Source organism: Bombina bombina, chromosome 4 (assembly GCF_027579735.1).
Source record: "Bombina bombina isolate aBomBom1 chromosome 4, aBomBom1.pri, whole genome shotgun sequence".
NCBI lineage: Eukaryota > Metazoa > Chordata > Amphibia > Anura > Bombinatoridae > Bombina > Bombina bombina.
In genome coordinates this window covers 892,859,283-892,884,709 of record NC_069502.1, presented here as the reverse complement: position 1 = coordinate 892,884,709, position 25,427 = coordinate 892,859,283, and the positions used below count along the sequence as shown (strand labels likewise).

Genomic DNA, 25,427 nt, shown 5'->3' with positions numbered 1-25,427 from the left:
AGGCCATGTGACAAATTATACATTCTAAAAAAGACACTTTTCCCTTCACTCCCTCTTCTGCGGGGTGTACAACTCCAGTTTCCCCAGACCTCTGTAAACCTTTTCCAATGCTTGACAAATTTGTTTCTTAAAATATAATGGCTAAAAATATCTGCCACAATATAAGTGTTAATATTTGCTGATTATCTGCCATACTAAATATAATATGCTAACAGTGACTAGTTATACACATGAGAAGGTATTATAATAGAATGCTAAATTACTTGTAGGAGATTGCGTTTCTCAGCATTTAGTGTGCTCCAGTGACTCTTTAATTTTGGTATTTAATAGAAAGGTCACAAATAACCAAAGGCAATTTAGCCTTTATCTGCCCATCTAGATACTGAACAGCCTCACACGCAGTTCTAATCCAAATTTAAAGTACAGAGAGTGTCAATTTAAAGCTCCCTGGAGTGGCTGAGTTAATCATGCAGTGCATCCGTAGTATACTATCCATATACAGCCTGCATTACATGCACAGTCAACCGAAACACTATTATCAATTTGCCAAAAAAGGCTGTGTTGCACAGTAACTTGCTGCAACCATCTCCAGCAGTCCAGGGGTTAATGCAGTGACAGTATTTCACTATATACCACTATATCTCTGACCTTTGCAAAAGGTAAATTAGAAGACAGCACAAGTGAGTAGCAGTATCCGGAAAGGACTGACCAAGCCCAGCAATCCAACATGCCAAAAATCTAAGGGCATGTTCTAGGTGCTTGTTTGGACCATAAGCAAAAGAAATAAAAGCAAGGTCTGATATATAACAGCTGGAAGCCTCTTTTTTTTTTTTGCATACTATGGGCCCCATGTATCAAGCAGCGTGCAAACAAGCTTCTCAACTTGAGAAGTTATCCGCATGCCTTTTCTGCATACGGACAGCGGATTTTTTTCTCCATATGCATCATTACACACTTCTCTTGTGTGGCTAATAGTACGAGAAAGGGATCTGTCAATCATCCAGAGCGAGCAATTTTGGGTGATTTATCTTCGCTACCTCAGAGGTGGCGAAGAGTGTAAGAAGCAGAGGTATAATAACCGCTGCTTCTTACATTGCGGGAAGCAGGCTCGCATGTCTGACCCTTACTCGCAAGGGCTCCGGAACAGCTTACACTGCTTCGTACGTGGAGCCCAGAATCTCTGACCAGCAGACCTGAATAGTGTTCTGTGATAAATGTCATTAAAGTCTACAATTTTTGCATTAGTGAGCCTGTTTAATTTTGTGTTTAAGCTCAAAGGGGTAAAATATGTAGGTCAAGAAAAAAGCCCTAAACAGAATACAGCCGGGGATTGACAGAAAATGACTTTACCAACATTGTTAACTTCTTTATGGAGGTTGAACACATAAGGCTTGATTACATGGGGAGCACAATAATGCTGGTGCTTTATATTGCGCTGTAACAAGCCCTAAAATATTACACGATCCGGTATTACAGGTGGATGGCAAAAATGATTATCTAGAGAATCTTAAAGGGATAGAAAGGTCAAAATTAAAATGTACATGGGTGCATTTCAATTTTATGAAGAACCTTGTTTGCAATATACTTACATTATTAAAAATACTTCTAGTAAAAGCTATTAAAGTTTTTCAGTGAAATACACACATATGCTGTGAGAAGACATGCACCAGTATACAAACACTATGCCATCTCAGGGAGTCAGCAGAGGCTTATCTGACACAAATTAATGTTTCACAGACACAATATACACCACAACCAGTTCTCTGAGGTTTACTCCATGTGAATGTGTAGGTGTGTGTAAATATATATTTATGTGTATGTATGTATGTGTATAGTGTTTTAAGCTAACATTTAAATACAATGCCATAGTTTACATCTAATTTAAGAACTCCATTACTTTAATGGAGGTTTAGGGCACCTTCTGCTTAGTGGTAAAGTGATAGCCATCATGATTTCTTTTTCAGAGCTCCCCTATTATGTGAGGATTTATGCACACCAGCGCTATCCAACATCTTGAAGTTCAACTTGAATATGAATCAAAATTAAACTTTCTTGATGCAAATAGAGCATACAGTTAAAAAAAAAATGTTTCCAATTTCATAATAAAAATATGCACAATTTTGGGGGGCGGAGCCGGCTGCCGAGTAAGATGGCTGCACTCTGAGTGAGCTCTAAAAGCCCTGTCTGACTCAATGGTCAAAATCTCCCTCATTTGGGCACCAAATCGCACCAAACTTCTTGGGGTAGCTACCCGGGTGCTCCGGAACCAGTAAATTTCAATAACGGATCTCTCACGGAACCATGTGAAATGGTCTGAGGCCTACCGGACATTGCACAGCTTCACTTACACTGGAGCCCAGATGGTATATAGCACTAGAGCAGTTCACCTGCCCTCATGAGACTGTAAAACACAGGAAAACCGCAGGAGAAGTGGAGGTTGAGAACCTAACTGAAAATCTATGCCACTATAGAAAAATAAAACAACGCAGCAAACCTCAAGTATTAAGCCAAAATCCATCTAGTTAAAATCACTAAACTGAAAACATGGTGCTTTTGTTTCTCTTTATACTATGACCTTATACTCAAAAGCTGCAGGAATAGGGGGGGGGGGAGAAGTGGCAGCTGTGCTGAAAGTTAGAGCAACGAATCTACTAATCTGCAAATGATAGCACACTGATTAAAGTTATACAGAGCCTTTAACCTACTTCCCCACTACTTCATTAGAGACTGATATATTACTGCACATTTATGTAATATAGGGATACTCTCTTGGATTCTTATCAAGAAGAATAGCCCTTCTCCTACCCTCACTAATTAATTACAGGACCTCAGTGGAGGTTATGGAATAGCTGCAGCAAAGATCAATTTTTTTTTAATCCTGTCTTTTATTCTTGCATGAATATGTCGCCTAAAAAGAATACTAATAAGCCGGAAAGGGGGCAGAAGCATCCAGCTCATAAAACACCTTCGGTCAACACCTTCTTTAAACTGCATGATAATGGAGCCCAGGTGGAGGTGCCAACTGTACCCCATAATCCAAAAGCACCATCAGACTCAGAAGATGAAGAAACCTGCACAGATAATATGGTCTCTATATCTCAAACCTTGTTGGAATCTTTGCCATCTAAAAAAGACTTCACAACATTATTGACACAAGTACGCAGCTGTATTAAAGAAGAAATCTCAGGCCTCAGAAAAGACATTAATGAAATAGGAAACAAGGTTGAATACCTTGAGGAGGTTCAAGAAAGCAACCAGGAGGAAATATCTATTTTGCAGCAACAACTAAAAGGTCAGGAAACCTCCATTATGCAGCTTCACGATAAGCTTGAGGACTTAGAGAACAGGGAAAGGCGTCAAAATCTTAGAATCCGGGGAGTGCTGGAATCATTTCTCACCTCATCAATACCGGGATACCTGCAGGAGCTCTTTACACACATTAAAGGGGCCCCGTACGAACAACCCATTCAATTTGATAGAGCCCATAGGGCATTGCGCCCCAAATCACTGGATCCAAAGAAACCTAGGGACATCATTTTAAAATTTAAAGATTATTCCCAGAAAGAAGAAGTCTCAACATCCAAATTTTTGCGGATTTGGCCCCAAGAACCTTGCTAAGATGGAGGGAATTCAACCACCTCACAGCACATTTAAGGAACTTAAACATTGCATATCGGTGGGGTTTCCCATGCTCGGTCCAGGTCATCAGACAAGGTCAAAGGTTCGTATGCAATAATGTCCTGGAGACAGAAAGCTTTTGTGCAGACCTACATATGGATCCACCACTTGAAACCATTATATCTTCAGGATCACGTGAACAACTCAGAAAGGAAGATGTCTCAAAGCCTCAAAGAACAAAATGGCAAACAGTGCCAGCCAAAAGACTTAGACCTGCTCATTCTGGTCCTTCTCAGGAAACAGTAGAACCCCCATGAACACTCTTCACAGCAAGGGGTAATAGATTTTAGAAGAATTACTGTGTCTCCTTCCATGGTGGAGATGTGGTGTTTATGTTATTCAGTTCAACATTCTGATTTTTACTGGCTAAAAGTTTAAGTTAGGCCTATTTTGAAATGTTTGTGCCAGTTAGCTGTTCATCACCACGAAATACATAGCTAACCTGATGGTACATCTCCATATAGATGTGTGGACTTTAACAATTGGTCAGTTGCTCCATTATTTAATACTTATAGATTTAATCATTCTAGCTCCGAAACGAATATAGTAGTCAGTTACTTATTGTTATTTACTTTTAGCTAATTTGTTGTTATCAATGTTTGGTTGCTCCCTTTTCCCCTCTAACTATTTTAGAGGCTGCTGCTCAGAGTTCACTGCGCAGTTGAATCACTGAACCATAGTACAGTTTAGTTAATATAGAGTTGTTATGCTCTAATGATATTTATTTGTCTTAGAGCTATAGGTCAGACGGGGATATCTCCCCAGTTTTTTGTTGTTGTTTAAAACACAATGTATCTCACTAGTTTTTGGATTCCTTCTTTGAATCCTACAATTAGAGATTTCTCTCTCAGTATGTATATCTTACAAATTGCTTATTACTGTCCTTTCTCTCAATCTCCCACTTTCTTTTTCTTTTCTAAATATTGGTCTTACATGTGTTATATATGGTGCTTGCAGGGGTATTCATCGTATCTACAAAGTTTTTACAGCTCAATATGGTTGATATAAAGGGACATTCGCTAACATTTATGACCCAAAATGTGAAAGGGTTTAACGTACCACACAAACGTTCTATGGCCTTACGTGATATAAAACTAAAAAAGTGTGACATTTTATTTTTACAAGAGACGCACTTTAGGAAAAACTTTGAACCTAAATATTTCTCACCTCACTATACCCAACACTATCATAACAGTCACCCTGACAAAAAAATAAATGGGGTTAGTATCCTTTTCCATAACTCAGTACCATTTCAGCTCCACAGTATAGAAGCAGATAAAGAAGGGAGATACCTTGGCCTGAAGGGCCTTCTATTTGGAAGACCAATCACGCTGATCAACATTTATGCCCCTAACACAAAACAAAGGCAATTTTTTCAAAATATTACTAATATGACTATCCCTTTCACAACAGGCCCCCTATTAGTAGCTGGGGACTTTAATATCCCTCTTGACCCATCGATAGATAGTTCCAATCCAAATATTCTTATTCCCCAAAAATCTCTGAAATCCATATGGTCAAACTTACGCCTTCTTACACTCCATGACACATGGAGAATTTCACACCCACACATTAGGGATTACACTTTCTTTTCAAACCTGAATAAATCATATTCCGATTAGATTATATTTTAGTAGATCATTTGTTCCTTAGTCTCCTAGAATCCTCCAGGATCTCATCAACCACTTGGTCCGATCATTCTGCAGTCATTAGCAAATTCAGATGGCCCTCTGCTCCAGTTAAGCCATTTCTATGGCGGTTGGACAACTCTATTCTATCTGACCCAATTAGCATACAACACTTAGAAAAGACACTTACAAACTTTTTTCAGGAGAATTTGACACCGGATACTAACACTAGGGTAGTATGGGAAACTCATAAATGTGTTCTTAGGGGAGAACTCATTAAAATTAAAGCGCATAAAACTAAACAATATAGGGAAAAATACACACAACTCGCAGCTGCTCTCTTAAAAGTGGAGCATGAACACAAGCTTGATCCCTCAAACGAAGAGACTCTGAGGAAACTATTAAAACTCAGAACTGAGATAAACAACATGCTACATATTAAATCACAAGAACAAGCATTTTATCTTAAACAAAAAAATTTTACAGAAGGAAATAAACCAGGTAGAATGTTAGCGAGGGCACTCAGACAAAAACAAAACTCTTCTTATGTACACTATTTACTAAATGACGCAAATCAAAAGATAGAGGATTCAACCTCTATAGCGGAATTGTTTAGACTATATTATGCAAAGCTCTATGATTTATTTCCCAACAGGAAAACTTTGGAACATGAACACGTATGCTCCTCATATCTACAACAGCTTTCAACCCCAGTCTTACAAACAGATATGGTAGAATTCCTCCAAAAAACAATAGATGCCTTAGAAATAGAAAAAGCAATAAAAACTCTGAAGCCAAGGAAAAGCCCAGGACCAGATGGGAATACAGGCTTATATTTCAAAACCTTCAAACACATTTTAATTCCCCACCTCCTTACCCTGTTCCAGTCTATAGACCAAAATGAGCCGATATCCTCGAACATGTTGGAGGCTTTTATAACAGTACTGCCCAAACCAGGCAAATCCCCAGATCAGCCAGCTCACTTCTGACCTATCTCCCTCCTGAATGTTGATTTAAAAATTTACGCCAAAGTTTTGGCAAATAGACTCAATGCAGTCCTCCCTTTGCTGATTCATGTGGATCAGGCAGGCTTTGTACCTGGTCAAGAGGCCAGGGACAACACCACGCGTGTGCTGCAACTTATGCAATTTGTTTCTTTACATAAAACCCCTTCAATCCTCCTGTCAACAGATGCTGAAAAGGCCTTTGACAGGTTGGATTGGACCTTTTTAAAACTCACCCTCCAGAAATTCGGTATCCCAGAGGAATTTATCTCCAAAATCTTTGCACTTTATGTGGGCCCAACAGCCAAAGTCAAAGTGAATGGTATCCTGTCTGGCTCATTTCATATTAAGAATGGGACGAGACGGGGTGCCCTCTTCCCCTCTCATTATTTGTACTCTCTATGGAAATTTTGGCAATCAAGCTTAGGGGCAGCTCGGAGGTGAGTGGTCTGCAGATTAACCAGACACAATACAAAGCTACATTGTTTGCGGACGACTTACTGCTTTCCCTTACCAACCCGACTAAATCCCTCCCTGCAGCTCGCCTAATTTTGGCCCAATATGGGAGAGCCTCAAACTACACAATAAACTCTTCCAAATCGGAATTACTTCCAATGGAAATGTGTCCGGCAGAATGTAAACGATTGGAAGTTGATTATCCATATCAGATTCAAACCAAAACGTTAAAGTACTTAGGCGTACATTTATCACCTAACCTACATGACCTGTTCAAATATAACTATGAAAGATTTATACACAAATTCAACTCATTTATTGCATCTTGGCTCCCTAAATCAATTACTTGGATAGGAAGGATTAATGTGGTAAAAATGAATTTGTTACCTAAACTTTTATATATCTTCCAAACAGTCCCTATCCCACTTCCTAATCACTTCCTCCCTACACTACAGTCCATCACTAACTCTTACATATGGCGTAAAAGATCACCAAGGATATCTAAAACAACTCTATATCTGCATCCAACTAGGGGAGGGCTAGGTGTACCAAATCTCCAGAATTACAAAGATGCCACTATCCTTCAGAGGATTGTTGATTGGTGTTACCAGTCGGCAACTTCATCTAAAGCCTGGGTCTCCCTGGAACACGACTTAATGGGGATACCCCAACTAGGGAGCTATTGTTCGCTTCCCCCTGAACACCGACCTTCTACAATCCAAAACTATCCCATTATAAAAGAAACTTTTCAGGTATGGTCTAGACAGATACAGAAAAACACCTCATTCTCTAGTATCCCATCACCTCTCACACCATCACTCTCCAATCCTGACTTCTTGGTGGGGAATTCTCCTCCAAACAATTTAAAACTAGACATCCATGGACTTCTCCCAGTCTATCTGTTGACGGAGGCAACAAAAATAATCCCAATGACACAAATGCAAAACTTGGAGAACAACTTCTTCGCTACCTGGCTAAGATATAATCAGCTGACACATTTTATCAACACTCATAAAAACAAACAGGATCTGGTGCGTACTCGCACTAGATTTGAACAACTCTGTAGTGCACCTCACCAACCAGCCCATACTATATCTCTTTTGTATGCTATTCTGAACTCACCTCCAACAGACCACCTTCCTTCTTACACAGAAAATGGCAAAAAGACCTTGTGGGGCAAGTATCAGTAGAGAAATGGAATAAAATTTTCCACAACATAGCCAAATCTTCTCACTCGGCCTCCCTGCTGGAAGTCAATTATAAACTCTTAATGAGAGGTTATTTGACCCCCCAATGCCTAGAATACATCTTTCCCCTGACATCTAACAGATGCTGGAGCAAGTGCAACCAAGAGGGTTCCATGTACCATATTTGGTGGTCATGTCCTAGTATTCAGCCGTTTTGGTGCTCCATAACTATGGAAATTAGCAAACTCCTAGGACGCGACATTCCTCTAGATCCAGTAGTTTTACTCTTCCATGATATTCCCAAAATGCAATCTAAGGCCCACACTAGGCTTCTACACATTGCATTGAATAGTGCTAAGCAAGTCATTCCTCGGAAATGGATACAGGCGATTACTCCTACGACTGACGAGTGGCTTGCTCAGCTTTTGCTAAATATGCGACTAGAGAGGTTTCATTACTTCTCCATTAACCAATTGGATTTCTGTTGCGATATTCTCTTCCTATGGGAATCCAGACCCCGCAGCTAATTACCAGGAGGACGCAAGATAGCCTAACACCCTTGATAGGGGTAAGCCCATACTGTATTTTTAATATCCCTCAGCAAACTTTATTTCACTTCACTCAGGAACACATGTATTTGACCTCTTCTCTTCTTTTTCTTTCCTCTTCCTTTCCTTCGTTTGTCTATGCTTCTTTTTCTTTATGTCCTGCTAAACACTTGCAAAATTCATATTGACAATTCTCTATGCAACCAATATTGATAATTGTTGTTTGATGGCCTTTCTAGTCCATTTCTTATTGTATTATTTTGTTTAACCCACAACAAATGTAAGAACTGAAACACAGGGATTTCGATGATTGCCAACAGACTTATGTTGTGAGTGTTTTATTCTCTGCTTGTAAATGTTTGAAGTTATTTCAATAAAGCTTTTTCAAAACTCAAAATAAAATAAAATAAATATGCACAATTTTTTTATACCCATACTTTCTGGTTTCTACTGAGCATGTGCAAATGTAAATTCATACTCATTTTGTGATTGGCTGATGGCTGTCACATGATATAGGGGATGGAAAATTTAATTAACTGTTACATTTTCTAGAAAAAAAATCTACTACTCATTTGAAATTCAAAGTAAGTACTATTTGTTTGTATTATGTATTTGTTGATTATGTAATTTTTTTTTATTCAATGCTCCTTTACAGGCAGATATACATGAGTTCCTGCGCATTTAAAAAAAAGTTATGGTTCTGTATTCTTTAGAACCCATTCCAATTTCTCTGGGAACAATATAAAACCACCAGTTTTTAGAGTTAAATAATAGGGATAAAGGAAAAAATAAATAAGTGAAAGCTTTGAGAAAGTCTGGTTAATTATGGACGAAATGCGTAAGGGTATTGAGCTACATACTGGTTCTATCCTTTTGTGCCTTACAGTGTTTGTTCAAGTTTTGAGAAGATTCCCAGAGTCAAGGTGGAAAGACAGAGGAAAGTTCCAGAGAGTGGGCTCAGACGGTTTTGGATCGATGAGTAGACAGACAATTGGAGCCATCATACCTTTTATATGCAATCGGTAATATGTGTTTTTAACGTTTATTAAATAACTTCACTTGAGTTGAGGATGCGCTATTCTGTTGTTATTTTGTAGATAAAAGGTAATGAACCATAAAAAGCAACACACGCTATTGTTTATAAAATATTTTTAGGTTTTGCTTACCAATGGGAGGTGGTTCAGCAGCTCATCAATTGTGACATCATCATAGTTTTCTGAAAAAGGTGGTTGACTTAGATCAGCCTCTTCCCGAAGGCTTCCAGGATTAATGTCTTCTGCGCTATAAAATATATAATAACAAAGTGTTATATTAAAGGGATTTAAAAGCCATTTTTAATTTATGCATTAGGAATTACTTGTGGCATTGCAACAGATCTGCATGCAATATAAATGTTTAGAAAGCTTTTAAAATTCTGTAATTTTGATAGTAAAATTTGCATTCCTGTAATACTTCCTTTGAAGAGACATTTTAATGTTGTTTATTTTACTTCTTTTACTGTGGCCAATAAGGGATAAATATAAATCGGCTCCTAATATATCAATCAATAAATCACTGTGCAACATGTAGTAGAAACAAGTTTTTGCAAGCCACAAAATGTGATCCAGCTTCTGTTTGAGGAATGGAAATATTTACATTTTCAGAGTTAAAGGGACAGTAAACACCAGAATTGTTGTTTTTTAATAATTAGATAATTCCTTTATTACCCATTCCCTAGTTCTGCATAACCAACACAGTTATATTAATATACTTTTTACCTCTGTGATTACCTTGTATCTAAGCCTCTATTTAAGTTCTTTTGACAGATTTGCATTTTAGCCAATTAGTGCTCACTCCTACAAGCTTCACGTGCGTGAGCTCAATGTTATCTATATGAAACACATGAACTAAAACCCTCTAGTGGTGAAAAACTGTCAAAATGCATTCAGATTAGAGGCGGCCATCAAGGTCTAAGAAATTAGCATATAAACCTCCTAGGTTTAGCTTTCAACTAAGAATACTAAGTGAACAAAGCAAAATTGGTGATAAAAGTAAATTGGAATGTTGTTTAAAATTGCATGCCGTATTTAAACCATGAAAGTTTTTTTGGACTTGACTGTCCCTTTAAGTTACAGTAGAAACTGCACTGCAAAAAAAATAAATAGTATATATATATATATATATACTATTATTCAACAATTTGTGAATGCTAATGTATCCGGTATGGATATATATATATATATATATATATATATATACAGTGAGGCCTCGGTTTACGAATTTAATTCGTTCTCCGGGTCGTTTCGTATTGCGAAAAATTCGTAAACCGAAACACGGTTTCCCATAGGAATGCATTGAAAATCAATTAATGCGTTCCGGAGGTCCGAAAAAATTCAAATAAAGTGTCCAAAAAATGCTCCAAAAGGCTCCAAAAGGCTTAACAACTTGCTGCAAATGGCTCCAATGTCTCCAAAAGGCTCCACAACTTGCTGCAAATGGCTCCAAAAGGCTTAACAACTTGCTGCAAATGACTCCAAAAGGCTCAACAACTTGCTGCAAAATGGCTCCAAAACCTCTCCAACACCTCCACACTGGTACCCAAACTTCATTAATTCAATCATACTTGAGTATGCAGGGGGCACAGGGGCCACTGGTTTCGTATTGCGAAAAATATTCGTAAACCGAGGGGGGCAAACCGGCATTTTGTTTCGTATTGCGAAAAAAATTCGTAAACCGAGTCAATTTTTCTTCAAATTTCGATTTCGTAAACCGAAATTTCGTATACCGAGTCGTGCGTAAACCGGGGCCTCACTGTATATGTATATATATATATATATATATATATATATATATATATATATATATATATACAGTATATATATATATATATATATATATACACAGAGACTCAAATTTAAAAAACGCTTTTCATGCATTTTGAAAGAAGGTGATGCCAATTTCAAATACCACTCTAATGCCCCCCCCCCCCCTCCCCTTTAAGCAATTTTTATATTTATAAAGAATTTTAAAACAACAAATTCAAGTCTATAAGATGCTATGTACAAAATACATCAACGCTCAGTCACTGACCAGAGATTAAATGTAATATTATTTAATTAATGCATGTTCACAGGGAGATATAGTTGATTACTTTTAAATGAATTCTGCTCCCAGACCAGTTTAATTTGTGTCACATAAATTTCAGTTCATATTTAATTCACATCCCAGATATGAGTTGAAGAATAGTCAAACTGCTTGTATAAAATAAGGTTATGTTAAAATGATGCATGTTAAAATTAAATAAAATATATGTTCATCAAATGCAGTGCAAACTACATATATTGTTGAATATGCATTGTATATGAAGAAGCAAAATAGATATTTATATACATTTTATATTTTCAAACATTTTTATCTAGAGAGAGAGAGAGAGAGAGAGAGAGAGAGAGAGAGAGAGAGAGAGAGAAACGGTATATATAAAGCAAAATTAGAACATACTGCAATGATTAAAGGGATGTTGTTATACTCAATGTTTCTCTAATGTATATGAAATAGTAGCAGTTAAATATACATGATCATTTTTGATGATTTGCAGTGGGTCAATTGTAACAAGTGTTTTTAGACAAATGTTTTTTAGTTACTTAATAACAGCAGATTATAAATTGGAACTGGAGAGTATTTAAGAGTATTGTCAAATCCACCATAATTATAAGCACCTGCTATTCAAAAATATCAGTCATATATTGCAATGGGACAAAAAGTATTTAACTGGCACTGGCAGTCACACACGGAAAAATTATCGACATGGTTTTGCCGGACTGATCCTTCATTTCAACACCCTCCAATAACTAGAACTATATCACAAAAAAGGAGCAAATTTACATATTTTTGAAACATATTACTATAATTAAAATGATTAATGTGGTTACATGCAAATATATAAAAGTATTTGTATGGTTTTCAAGCAAATATTATTACACAAAGGGCTTGAAGTGAATTGATGCAAATTGTTTGCCAATAAGCATAAAAATATGTGGCAAATCTTTTTGAGTTTAGCAGGTAGTATGGCAACTCTGGAAAGATTTCTTCCTTTTTTTCATTATGCGTTTTGTCAATATGTATTTTATTATTGCACAATTGCTTGAATAATAAGGTTTAAACACACAGTTAAAAGTAAACTTCAGCCTGGCAATGTATTACTGGTCCAGACCTAAACATGGGCACTGAGCCAATCAAGTATATTTGTGTAGCAGCTAATCACCAGCCATGTTTAGATCAGTATTATCAGTCTATTGGTGTTCCAGAAATTACTTTAATTATGTGTTTAACTGCATGTATGTTGCTGTACCAAATAACCTTATTCCTGTGTGTCTTTTATTTAAAAAATAGTAAAGTGTCTAATCCACACCCATTTCAAATAATATAGAGCATAACATAATTTCTTCTTCCTTAATCTTTACAACTCTTCTACTAAGATAATCTATATGCAATCATCTATCCATATACAGTCTATCCATATATATATCACTTCTCTCAATTTTATTCTTCTTCTTTAATCATTAAATAAAAAATGGCAAAATATCAAAATGATACTCATCGTTGGACATCTAGCTATAACCTTTATAAAGGAATCATTACCACATATAGCCATATAAAGGATTACTGACTATACAATAACACACAGTGTAGTGTATGGTTGCCATATTTCCGCTTTAAGTGGGGAGCACATATGCAAATAAATATGTCAGGGTTCTTGTAATGGAACATTATTCAAACAATTCTTTAAACAGCCCCTGACATATGTATTTTTATTTAAAGGGGCAATATGGCAACCATATTTTGTTTTTTTTATTATTATTTTCTTTGTTGGAGAGTTTACTTAGTATCAATGAATATTGCTGACTTTACAAATGACCTTGACATGTGGTAAAATATTCCCCATGGGCAGACTCTCTTCACAGTGATCAGGGATTTACCATGTTAAAGCATAACCAGTTGCAACTAGAATTTCTTACAAAATTAATGAATATCTGTCAAAAGTTAATTGATCATTTCATTTTGCTGAATGTCCTTCAGCGCCTCATATGATTGTATGAGCATGTGAAGAAAGTAATTATGGTTGCAATGAGTTTTGACATAAACTAATACCCTGATTTTTTTTCAGTACCCTGCAATGGCTCTAGTGACAATCTCACTTAATGATGTAATCTAGGGGCAATCAATGCCGCTGTGCCCTGCCTCTCTATTCTGCTCCTAAAGAGAAATAGCTGACACTATGAATATAGACCATTCTTTACATGCTATTAACAGACTGTGTAAGGAACCAATCAAAATGATCTTTGTTTGTGTTTTTGTAATCAATCATCACGTAATAATTTTAACAATTGCCACTTAATATATCTGAACATAAAATTAAGCACATTTTCAATCTGCTGTCAACATGATATATTTGTAACTATTGATTCTCACAATATCTTGGGACAAACAAGATTACTCTGTTTTATACATTTTGTGAACAAGGAAATGGCATTATTTCTGCAGGTTAAGGTTACTTAGAATACATCATTATGCCAGTATTTTTATACAACAGTGACTTTATAATTGCAAAAAAACAAAAAGGCTGTTTCATTTCTTTATACCTTCTTTTTCCAGTAAGGACAGAATTCAAGTATTTCTTTACTGCCATCTGTTTCCTGAAACGGCTATAGTTGTCTGTGAAGACGGCATCAGAGTGACGTTTTACTGGAGCCTGGTCTTCCATAACATTGTTGCTGTTTGTTCAGGAAACAGAATGATTAATTTATACTCCTCCTTCTACTAATATTAATAATAAAAGTAATGCATAGATTCATTTATATTCTCACTCTTAATATATGTTTATATATAAAACACCCTCTCATATCAGAAATGAAGGATATGGGAATTCATATATTAACATATCTTAACTGCCGCTATATGTATTCCCATATCCTTCCTTTCTGATATGAGAGGCTATATACGAATTCACATAATAAATGCACAAAAGCTTTTCTTTTTTTATTTGTGATATGATTCAGTATATGATACGTGTACTTGGATTTTACTTTGTTTATATTGAAAAGTTGTTAAACATCACTATGACAACCATACTAATGTCACTTACGGTGGGGGGTGGGGGGGGGATGTCACAGGCTATAAATGTTTGATTGTTTTGCACGTTTACTTTGTCTGAAGAAGGGGAGAGTATTCCCTGAAAATTCACATTTTGAATAAACTCTTTTTGTACAAGTCCAGAGAGTGCGGATCCCTTACGTTTTATCTACTATTTATGCTCCTATCACCCTGGCAAGTTGATACAAAGGTGAGAGTGCCTGTCCCTATTGTACATTGATATATATATCTGTAATTTTCATCATAGGTATACCTCAACTATGAGAGACAAAATGTGGAAACAAATCCAGACAATCACATTGTCTGATTTGGAAAGAATTTATTTACAAATTATGGTGGAAAATAAGTATTTGGTCAATATCGAAAGTTTATCTCAATACTTTGTTATATATCTTTTGTTGCAAATGACAGAGGTCAATCGTTTTCTGTAAGTCTTCACAAGGTTGTCACACACTGTTGCTGGTATGTTGGCCTATTCCTGCATGCAGATCTCCTCTAGAGCAGTGATGTTTTGGGGCTGTCACTGGGCAACACAGACTTTCAACTCCCTCCAAAGGTTTTCTATGGGGTTGAGATCTGGAGACTGGCTAGGCCACTCCAGGACCTTGAAATGCATCTTACAAAGCCATTCCTTCATGTTTGGGATCATTGTCATGCTGAAAGACCGAGCCATGTTTCATCTTCAATGCCCTTGCTGATGGAAGGAGGTTTGCACTCAAAATCTCATGATACATGGCCCCATTCATTCTTTCATGTACACGGATCAGTAGTCCCATTCCCTTTGCAGAGAAACAGCCCCAAAGCATGATGTTGCCACCTCCATGCTTCACAGTAGGTATGGTGTTCTTTGGTTGCAACTCAGCACTCTCTCTCCTCCAAACACGATGAGTTGTGTTTCTACCAAACAGTTCTACTTTGGTTTCATCTGACCATATGACATTCTCCCAATCCACTTCTGGATCATCCAAATGCTCTCTAGCATACTTCAGTCAGGCCCGAACATGTACTGGCTTAAGCAGGGGACACGTCTGGCACTGCAGGATCTGAGTCCCTGGCAGCATAGAGTGTTACTGATGGTAGCCTTTGTTACGTTGGTCCCAGCTCTCTGCAGGTCATTCACTAGGTCCCCCTGTGTGGTTCTGGGATGTTTGTTCACCGTTCTTGTGATCATTTTGACCCCACGGGGTGAGATCTTGCGTGGAGCCCTAGATCGAGGGAGATTATCAGTGGGTCTTGTATGTCTTCCATTTTCTAATTATTGCTCCCACAGTTGATTTCTTCACACCAAGCTACTTGCCTATTGCAGATTCAGTCTTCCCAGCCTGGTGCAGGTCTACAATTTTGTTTCTGGTGTCCTTCGACAGCTCTTTGGTCTTCACCATAGTGGAGTTTGGAGTGTGACTGTTTGAGGTTGTGGACAGGTGTCTTTTATACTGATAACAAGTTCAAACAGGTGCCATTAATACAGGTAATGAGTGGAGGACAGAGGAGCCTCTTAAAGATGAAGATACAGGTCTGTGAGAGCCAGAAATCTTGCTTGTTTGTAGGTGACCAAATACTTATTTTCCATCATAATATGCAAATAAATTCTTTCCAAATCAGACAATGTGATTGTCTGGATTTGTTTCCACATTTTGTCTCTCATAGTTGAGGTATACCTATGATGAAAATTACAGGCCTCTCTTATCTTCTTAAGTGGAAGAACTTGCACAATTGGTGGCTGACTAAATACTTTTTTGCCCCACTTTATATACACACATACACACATATACAGTATACTGTATATATTTATATATATAATGGTGTATATGTATGTATGTGGTTGACCTTTTTTTTTACCCACTTATTACATATATATATATATATATATATATATATATATATATATATATATATATATATATAATACGTAGAAATAAGCACTCACTGGTCTTCAGATATCAGTGTCAACCAAAGGAACATGGAATAAAGTTTTAGTTGATACTGATATCTGAAGACCAGTGAGTGCTTATTTCTATGCATTCTACAATTTTTCAAGAGCACCCTGGCAGTTGTTTTCTTATAGTGGGAGTGCATACACATCATTTGTTGTGTATATAGATATATATATATATATATATTTGTGTGTGTGTTTCGGGTAAAGTAAGCTGTGGGTAAAGCACGATGAACTGTAATTCCCCCATCTACACTATTTCTTTTGCCTCCGCCTGGGGGGTTCAAGGAAGGCGCCCAGCCAATACTCTGGCATCCACCCCAAGTGAACCTTGTGGAAATGACCCCCCTTGGTGGAAGCAAAAAAGATAGTGAAGATGGGGGAATTACAGTGCATGCTATATATGTTTGATGCGGTGACTCCACACTTTGACGGGATTTTTGATCATACATTGGGCTTTACCCACAGCCACTTGGGTAAAGTCCGTTTTACCTAGGTAATCCTAGGATTATCCAATATCTGACTTTACCCATAACATATACAGCATCTCACAAAAGTGAGTACACCCCTCAAATTTTTGTAAATATTTTATTATATCTTTTCATGTGACAAACACTGAAGAAATTACATTTTGCTGCAATGTAAAGTAGTGAGTGAACAGTCTGTATAACAGTGTAAATTTGCTGTCCCCTCAAAATAACTCAACACACAGCCAAAAATGTCTAAGACCATTGGCAACTAAAGTGAGTACACCCCTAAGTGGAAATGCCCAAATTAGGCTCAAAGTGTCAATATTTTTTGTGGCCACCATTATTTTCCAGCACTGCCTTTACCCTCTTGGGCAAGGAGTTCACCAGAGCTTCACAGGTTGTCACTGGAGTCCTCTTCCACTCCTCCATGACAACATCACGGAGCTGGTGGATGTTAGAGACCTTGTGCTCCCCCACCTTCCATTTGAGGATTCCCCAGAGATGCTCAATAGGGTTTAGGTCTGGAGACATGCTTGGCCAGTCTATCACCTTTACCCTCAGCTTCTTTAGCAAGGCAGTGGTCCTCTTGGAGGTGTGTTTGGAGTCGTTATTATGCTGGAATACTGCCCTGCGGCCCAGTCTCCGATGGGAGAGGATCATGGTCTGCTTCAGCATGTCACAGTACATGTTGGAATTCATGGTTCCCTCAATGAACTGTAGCCCCCCAGTGGCAGGCCCAGACCATGACACTCCCATCACCATGCTTGACTGTAGGCAAGACACACATGTCTTTGTACTCCTCACCTAGTTGCCACCACACATGCTTGACACCATCTGAACCAAATAAGTTTATCTTGGTCTCATCATACCACAGGACATGGTTCCAGTAATTCATGTCCTTAGTGTTCTTGTCTTCAGTAAACTGTTTGCAGGCTTTCATGTGCATTATCTTTAAAAGAGGCTTCCTTCTGGGATGACAGCCATGCAGACCAATTTGATGCAGTGTGCAGCATATGGTCTAAGCACAGACAGGCTGACCCCCCACCTCTTCAACCTCTGCAGCAATGCTGGCAGCACTCATACGTCTATTTTCCAAAGACAACCTCTGGATATGATGCTGAGCACGTGCACTCAACTTCTTTGGTCGACCATGGCAAGCACTGTTTTGAGTGGAACCTCTCCTGTGAAACCGCTGTATGGTCTTGCCCAACGTGCTGCAGCTCAGTTTCAGGGTCTTGGCAATCTTCTTATAGCCTAGACTGTTTTTATGTAGAGCAACAATTCTTTTTTTCAGATCCTCAGAGAGTTCTTTGCCATGAGGTGCCATGTTGAGCTTCCAGTCACTAGTATGAGAGAGTGTGAGAGCGATAACACCAAATGTAACACACCTGCTCCCCATTCACACCTGAGACCTTGTAACACTAACAAGTCACATGACACCGAGGAGGGAAAATGGCTAATTGGGCCCAATGTGGACATTTCCACTTAGGGGTGTACTCACTTTTGTTGCCAACGGTTTAGGCATTAATGGCTGTATGTTGAGTTATTTTGAGGGCACAGCAAATTTACACTGTTATACAGGCTGTACACTCACTACTTTACATTGTAGCAAAGTGTAATTTCTACAGTATTGTCAAACGAAAAGATATAATAAAATATTTACAAAAATGTGAGGGGTATACTCAATTTTGTGAGATACTGTATATATATATATATATATATATATATATATATATATATATATATATATATATATATATAATTCCCAATTTTAAAATTTAGGTTATATTTACATTTTTAAAAAAGATAACACTTCATAGTCTTTAAAGAATTAAGAGTATGTGGTTATGTGTTAAATGTCTAATTATTAAAGTAACAAAAGACAATTGACAACTAAAAGTAGTTCCTGGAACAAAATATGTTGCTTAATTACCCATCAGTGTGAAAGTTACCCATCAGTGTTCTAGATAATTGTGCAGATAACATTGTGTTTAGTAGATAAAAGATGTATCTTTACCTTACTCTTTTGCCAATTAGAGATTCTAGGTATCGTCTTGCAGAAAGTTGACCTAAAAGTTTGCTGTATCCACTGGTGAAAAGTCCATCAGCATGCCTTGAAGTCCTATTTAAGATAGGGATGATAAACAAAATGATATACAAATGTTATAGATAGTAAGAATGTATTTGCATGGAAGATATCATTATTCAGAGTTGATGGGTTGATTCCCAAACAACATTTTACTAAAAAAGGGGTGAATGTATAAAGGTTGTCATGAAAAAAACAATTAGAGGAAGTCACAAATGGCTGGCCTTGAATATAGCTATCTCAAAGATCACTCAGATATATTGGAAGCTAGATGAAAATTTTTTCAGTGAATTCTATAGTATGTTACTTAGTATGATCAAGTTCAGGGCACTTTCACTCCTGAGAAGGATATGACTAGTGAGACAATTTCGACTGTCATACATATGTATTCTTCAACCACTTTGTGTTCTTCTAGAGAACAATATTGGAGTATGCCTGATGCAAAACTTTTAACTCTGTGTTAAACACATAGGGCCCGATGATCTAAAGGTCTCTTTGCTGGTTATGTAAGAATGCTCGCCATTATTGTTCCCTCTAAGGCTAGTTTTGTGTGCAGCTCAGCAGGGAAACAGTTAATAAGAAAACCATACCTTGTGGTCTGCATTTTGCAGTGTTTGCTAATTGCAGGGTGCAGTTACCTAATTAACTGTTTCACTCCTGGGCCGAACACAAAACTGTCCTTAGAGTGAACATTGCTCACCAGTACACCTATTTCTCTGGTGGAATTTTTTAAAGCCACTTTTTACAATGAAAACAAGGTGTCTCGTTAAGAGGCATATACAGCATTTTTGTATGTGAAGTAGATGCACACATTAAAAATGTGCACAATGAAAATTGCAAAATCTTACAAAACGAATAATTGAACTATCCACACAAAAATATACAAGAAAAAAATTGTATTGTTAAAGAGCTTCAAATACCGTAATAAAATTGTTTACCAAAAATTGTATGTTATGGGCATTCCATGGGTGTGTATGAAATAGTCTTTTGAATCCAAGAGTAATTATCTAAACATTTACACCTACAGTTCTCACTGTTTTTTCTTTGACCTTAAAAAGTAGCGAGGTGTTATCAAAATATTTAAAAAACGAATTACTCTGAAAGGAAAACCTATGCATATGAAAATAACTGGTACAGTGCACTGAAAACAGTGTGTTTTGATTTGTATCAGGTGTTATATTAAAGGGATATAAAACATTAAATGTTTTTTTTTTTTTCATTATTCAGATATTCAAATTTGATTTGTTCTCACATAATTCTTTTGTTGAAGAGATACCTAGGTAGGTCGTGTTTATATGATTGGAGCATTACATGATAGGAAATAGTGCTGCCATCTAGTGCTCTTGCTTATATATAACATTGTAGCAAAACTGCTGCCATATAGTGCTGCAGACACGTGCACACTCCTGAGCTAACATGCCTGCTTTTCAACAAAGAATAACAAGAAAACAAAGAAAAATTGATGATAGAAGTAAATTGGAAAGTTGCTTAAAATGATATGTTCTATCTTAATCATGAAAGAAAAGTTTTGGGTTTTATGTCCCTTTAAAGTTTAAACATAGGCCGGGTTATCCCTGTGTATTGCGTCGTCCTCCACCGCAAACTTTTACATAGCAACAAGCTTTCATTATTTCTATGGGAGACAGCTCGCCACTTGCAGGGAAAGCCCATTTTCTTTGAGAAATGCATGTTTTTTAACCCTTTAAGGACACAGCTTTCAGTTTGCTCAATTGTTTTATGACGGAAAAATTCCGTCATATGTCCTTAAGAGGTTAATGTTTTTGCTTGCAAACTTTTGATCATCAGACAAATAGTAAAACAATAACATTTGTTCCAAAATACATTTTTATAAACTTTCATAGTCTCATGAACATTTTAATTTGTTCTCTACGAATGTTAATTTGCTAAAAATAAACATACACTTGAGTGCTCTCATTGTTTGTCTTATATGAAGCCCTCTGAGTTAAATTCATTGCTACTACGGTTCATTTTAAAAAGCCAATTATTACCAGTTAAAGGGACACTGAACCCAATTTTTTTCTTTCATGATTCAGATAGAGCATGCAAATGTAAGCAACTTTCTAATTTACTCCTATTATTGATTTTTCTTCGTTCTCTTGCTTTCTTTATTTGAAAAAGAAGGCATCTAAGCTATTTTGTTGTTCAGGACCATGGAAAGCACTTGTTTATTGGTGGGTGAATGTATCCACAAATCAGCAAGAACAACACAGTGTGTTTACCAAAAATGGGCCGGAATCTAAACTTACATTCTTGCATTTCAAATAAAGATAAAAAGAGAATGAAGAAATTTTGATAATAGGAGTAAATTAGAAAGTTGCTTAAAATTGCACGCTCTATCTGAATCACAAAAGAAAACATTTGGGTTTAGTGTCCCTTTAACATTTTTTAAGTATAAAAGTCTAAAATCTTTGTTTTTACCTAAGGTTTTTAAGATTAACAACTTGTAGAAAATGTTATCTCTTACACATTTAAAAAGTTTCATCTGAAATGTGTTTATTCTTTATCTAAAATATTTTATGGAAAATAAAATTGTCTAAACTTTTCTTTTAAGGCCCAAATTAATAAAAAGTTTATAAATTGTATGAATAGGTTTACTCATATTGGTTAATTATTTGTAATGCAAAGTTAATTTATTTAAAACTAATTTAAGAAGAAATTATGTTGCAGGCACAACTCTCTTGTAGAGAAAATGAGTGGAAGAGCATTCTAAAAATGCAGTGGACAGTTCACAGTTTCCAAACATACCTCAATATTTCACTGATTGGGAGGTCTGTGCCTTCAGTAATATTTCCTACCCAATTTTAGACATGTGCAGCTTCGAAAAATTCGGTTCGGATCGATTGGAATTTCGGTTCGGATTGATTCGAATTCGGAAGAAATCAAATGAATTTGTTTCGGATTCATTTGGATTCCTTCGGATTTGTGAAAAATTCAGTTTGATTCGAATCGATTCGGAAATTTCGGAATTTCGGTAAGTGTTAAGTGGGATGTGCTGTGTATTACACTAGTATACTGTACAATACTAGTGTAATACACGACCATCCAAATCCATCCGAATCTACCGAATAAATTTTAATCGATTCAGATTTATTCGGTAGATTCGGCACTACCGTAATTCGGAAATTCTAATCGATCCGAATCTCCGAATTCGACAAATTCGTCCGAATTTAGATTTGGACCGAATCGAATCGGACATGTCTACCCAATTTATGTCAACTACAGTAAATGCCACCCAGAAACAACCAACTGTACCCTGGAACTCCTTTCCCTGGGACCACCTTATGTTCCAGGGACAATCTACTCCTGCCCCAAGCCTTATATATGTACATATTTGTGTATTATTACTGTAACGTACCTGCCAACAGCTCGAGAAATATCCAGGAAGAATTTTTCATTCTCAGGCAGTGTGTTTTGCAAAATGTCTGTGTCTGGTTTTAATGACCCCTGAGTCTCATCAGTTTCACTTGCTCCATCAAAAGGCAATCTGTTTCCAAGTCTACATAAATTCAGAGGGTAAAATTATTATATATATATACATGCATATATATATATATATACAGGTATAAATAGGAATATCTATTTTAAATACTTAGAACATATTCCCCTATGTGAAGAACATTGGAATGTGAAATGTTTACAGTAAATACACAGTTAAACACTTTATTAAATATTAATATTGCAAACATATAAATATAGCGCTGCAGAATCTGTTGGCGCTCTACAAATAACTGATACAATTGTATGCAAAAGTTTAGGCACCCTTGACAGTTTCCATGATTTTCATTTATAAATAATTGGGTGTTTGGATCAGCAATTTCATTTTGATCCATAATAAAACTGAAGGATACAGTAATATTTCTGTAGTGAAATGAGGTTTATTGGATTAACAGAAAACGTGCACTATGCCTTAAAACAAAATTAGACAGGTGCATAAATTTGAGCACCCTTGTCATTTTGTTGATTTGAATACCTGTAACTACCTAGCACTGATTAATTGGAACACACAATTGGTTTGTTAAACCCATTTAGCCCTGAACTTCATAGACAGGTGCATCCAATCATGAGACAAGGTATTTAAGGTGGCCAATTGGAAGGTGTTGTTCTCTTTGACTGTCCTCTGACGAGTGGCAATATGGGGGCCTCAAAACAACTCTCAAATGACCTGAAAACAAAGATTGTTCAACATTATGGTTTAAGGGAAGGCTACAAAAAGTTATCACAGAGATTTAAGCTGTCAGTGTCCACTGTGAGGAACATAGTGAGGAAATGGAAGACCAAAGGCACAGTTCTTTTTAAGGCCAGAAGTGGCAGGCCAAGTAAAATATCAGAGAGGCAAAGGATGGTGAGAACAGTCAAAAACAGCCCACAGACCACCTCCAAAGACCTACAACATCATCTTGCTGCAGATGGTGTCACTGTGCATCGTTCAACAATTCGGCACACTTTGAATAAGGAGAAGCTGTATGGGAGAGTGATGCGGAAGAAGCCACAAACATAGTCGCTTGAGGTATGCAAACACACATTTGGACAAGCCAGCTTCATTTTGGAAGATGGTGCTGTGGACTGATGAAACAAAGATTGAGTTATTTGGCCATAACAAGGGGCGTTATGCATGGCGGCAAAAGAACACAGTGTTCCAAGACAAACACTTGCTACCCACAGTAAAATTTGGTGGATGTTCCATCATGCTGTGGGGCTGTAATGGCCAGTGCCGGTACTGGGAATTTTGTTAAAGTTGAGGGTCACATGGATTCTTCTCAATATCAGCAGATACTTGAAAATAATAAACAATACAAAAAGAAGGCGAGGCAGGACAAAAAGGGCTTAAAAGTTAAAACGTAGCTTTTATTGCCAACACCATGGATAAAAGAAAATTAGCAGCAAAATAAAAAGCAGTAATGTCAGATTGAGCTTGGACAGCAGCAGTCTAACATGTTTCGGCTCCTGCCTTACTCATAGACTGTGCTGTCTCAAGCTCACAGCCTGCTTAAATCAAACAATCACTCTGACATAGATTGCTAACAGCCAACATAATTAACTGTTACAATGCTGAACAAGAAAAGTGTGCACAAACATGCATTTCCTTTACAAAGTAGTTAACAATTAAGTACAAAACTTAAGCTACCAAATAACCCCTAATAGTGCATTAGTTAGTAGTGACAATATGAAAAATAGTCAACAATGTAAGTATTACTAAATATTACTCTAAGAAATGCATTAAAATATGTGCTTATAACAAAAGAAATACATAGCACACAAAGATAATGTGAACTAAATGTATCTAAGTACATAACATGCAACAAATGAGATACAATATATCATTAAAAGGGACCCACTGAATGTGAAAAAAGTGCACAAACATACATTTCCTTAACAAAGTAATTAACATTTAAAAAAACAATACTTGGCTACCGTCTAAACATTAATAAAACGATAGTTAGCAGTGACTAACTTAAAGAGTCAACAGCATAAATATTACTAAATATTGCTCAAGAAAGTACATTCCAGATATGAGCTTATAACAAGTGAATACATAACATCCTAAATTAATGTAAACAAATGTAACCAAGTACATAACACACGTTTAAAGGATATGTAGCATATCATTGTAAGGTGCCCCATGTAAATAAACTCACTAATAAATCAACTAAGCTAAGGCAGGATGTTCAGTGTAACAATATAACACTTGGAATAACCCATAATAGAGATTTAATGCATTATGAAGAGAATCACAAAAGTCTGTTTACAAAGCCTCTAAAGTCTAGTGTTTGAATCATAATATAATGACATACCTTAACTATCAATATATCTAGAGGACTCAGAGAGACAAATGTGTAGTATCTCTATCTGATAAACACTAGAATTAAATAAAAAACCAGACTAACGCCAACAGTTGATAATATCATTCTGAATATTTAAACCATAAGGCACCCTGGTTTTAAGCTTACTTGGAAATAATGTTGAGGAATCAGTCACAAAGTTGAAGTTACACCGGGGCTGGATATTTCAACAAAACAACGACCCAAAACACTGCTCAAAGTCTACTCTGGCATTTATGTAGAGGAACAAGTACAATGTCCATCCCAGTCCCCAGACCTGAATATCATTGAAAATTTCTGGGGTGATTTGAAGTGGGCTGTCCATGCTCAGCAACCATCAAACCTAACTGAACTGGAGATGTTTTGCAAGGAGGAATGGTCCAAAATGCCTTCATCCAGAATCCCGACACTCATTGCAGGCTATAGGAAGCGTCTAGAGGCTGTTATTTCTGCTAAAGGATGCTCTAC

General features: G+C 36.8%; 1 protein-coding gene across 1 annotated transcript in view; it reads right to left on the bottom strand.

Annotated features, from left to right (window-relative positions):
* Positions 1-9,210: 9,210 nt before the first annotated feature.
* The window catches only part of VIP (vasoactive intestinal peptide), a 35,933-nt gene continuing 19,716 nt past the window's right edge, over positions 9,211-25,427 (bottom strand). The window contains exons 2-6 of the mRNA XM_053712495.1: positions 22,496-22,636; positions 19,051-19,155; positions 14,120-14,251; positions 9,668-9,782; positions 9,211-9,231 (exon numbers count right to left, since the gene is read on the bottom strand). Of these exons, the coding sequence (XP_053568470.1) occupies positions 9,211-9,231; positions 9,668-9,782; positions 14,120-14,251; positions 19,051-19,155; positions 22,496-22,636 (514 nt within the window). The remainder of the gene's footprint in view (positions 9,232-9,667; positions 9,783-14,119; positions 14,252-19,050; positions 19,156-22,495; positions 22,637-25,427) is intronic.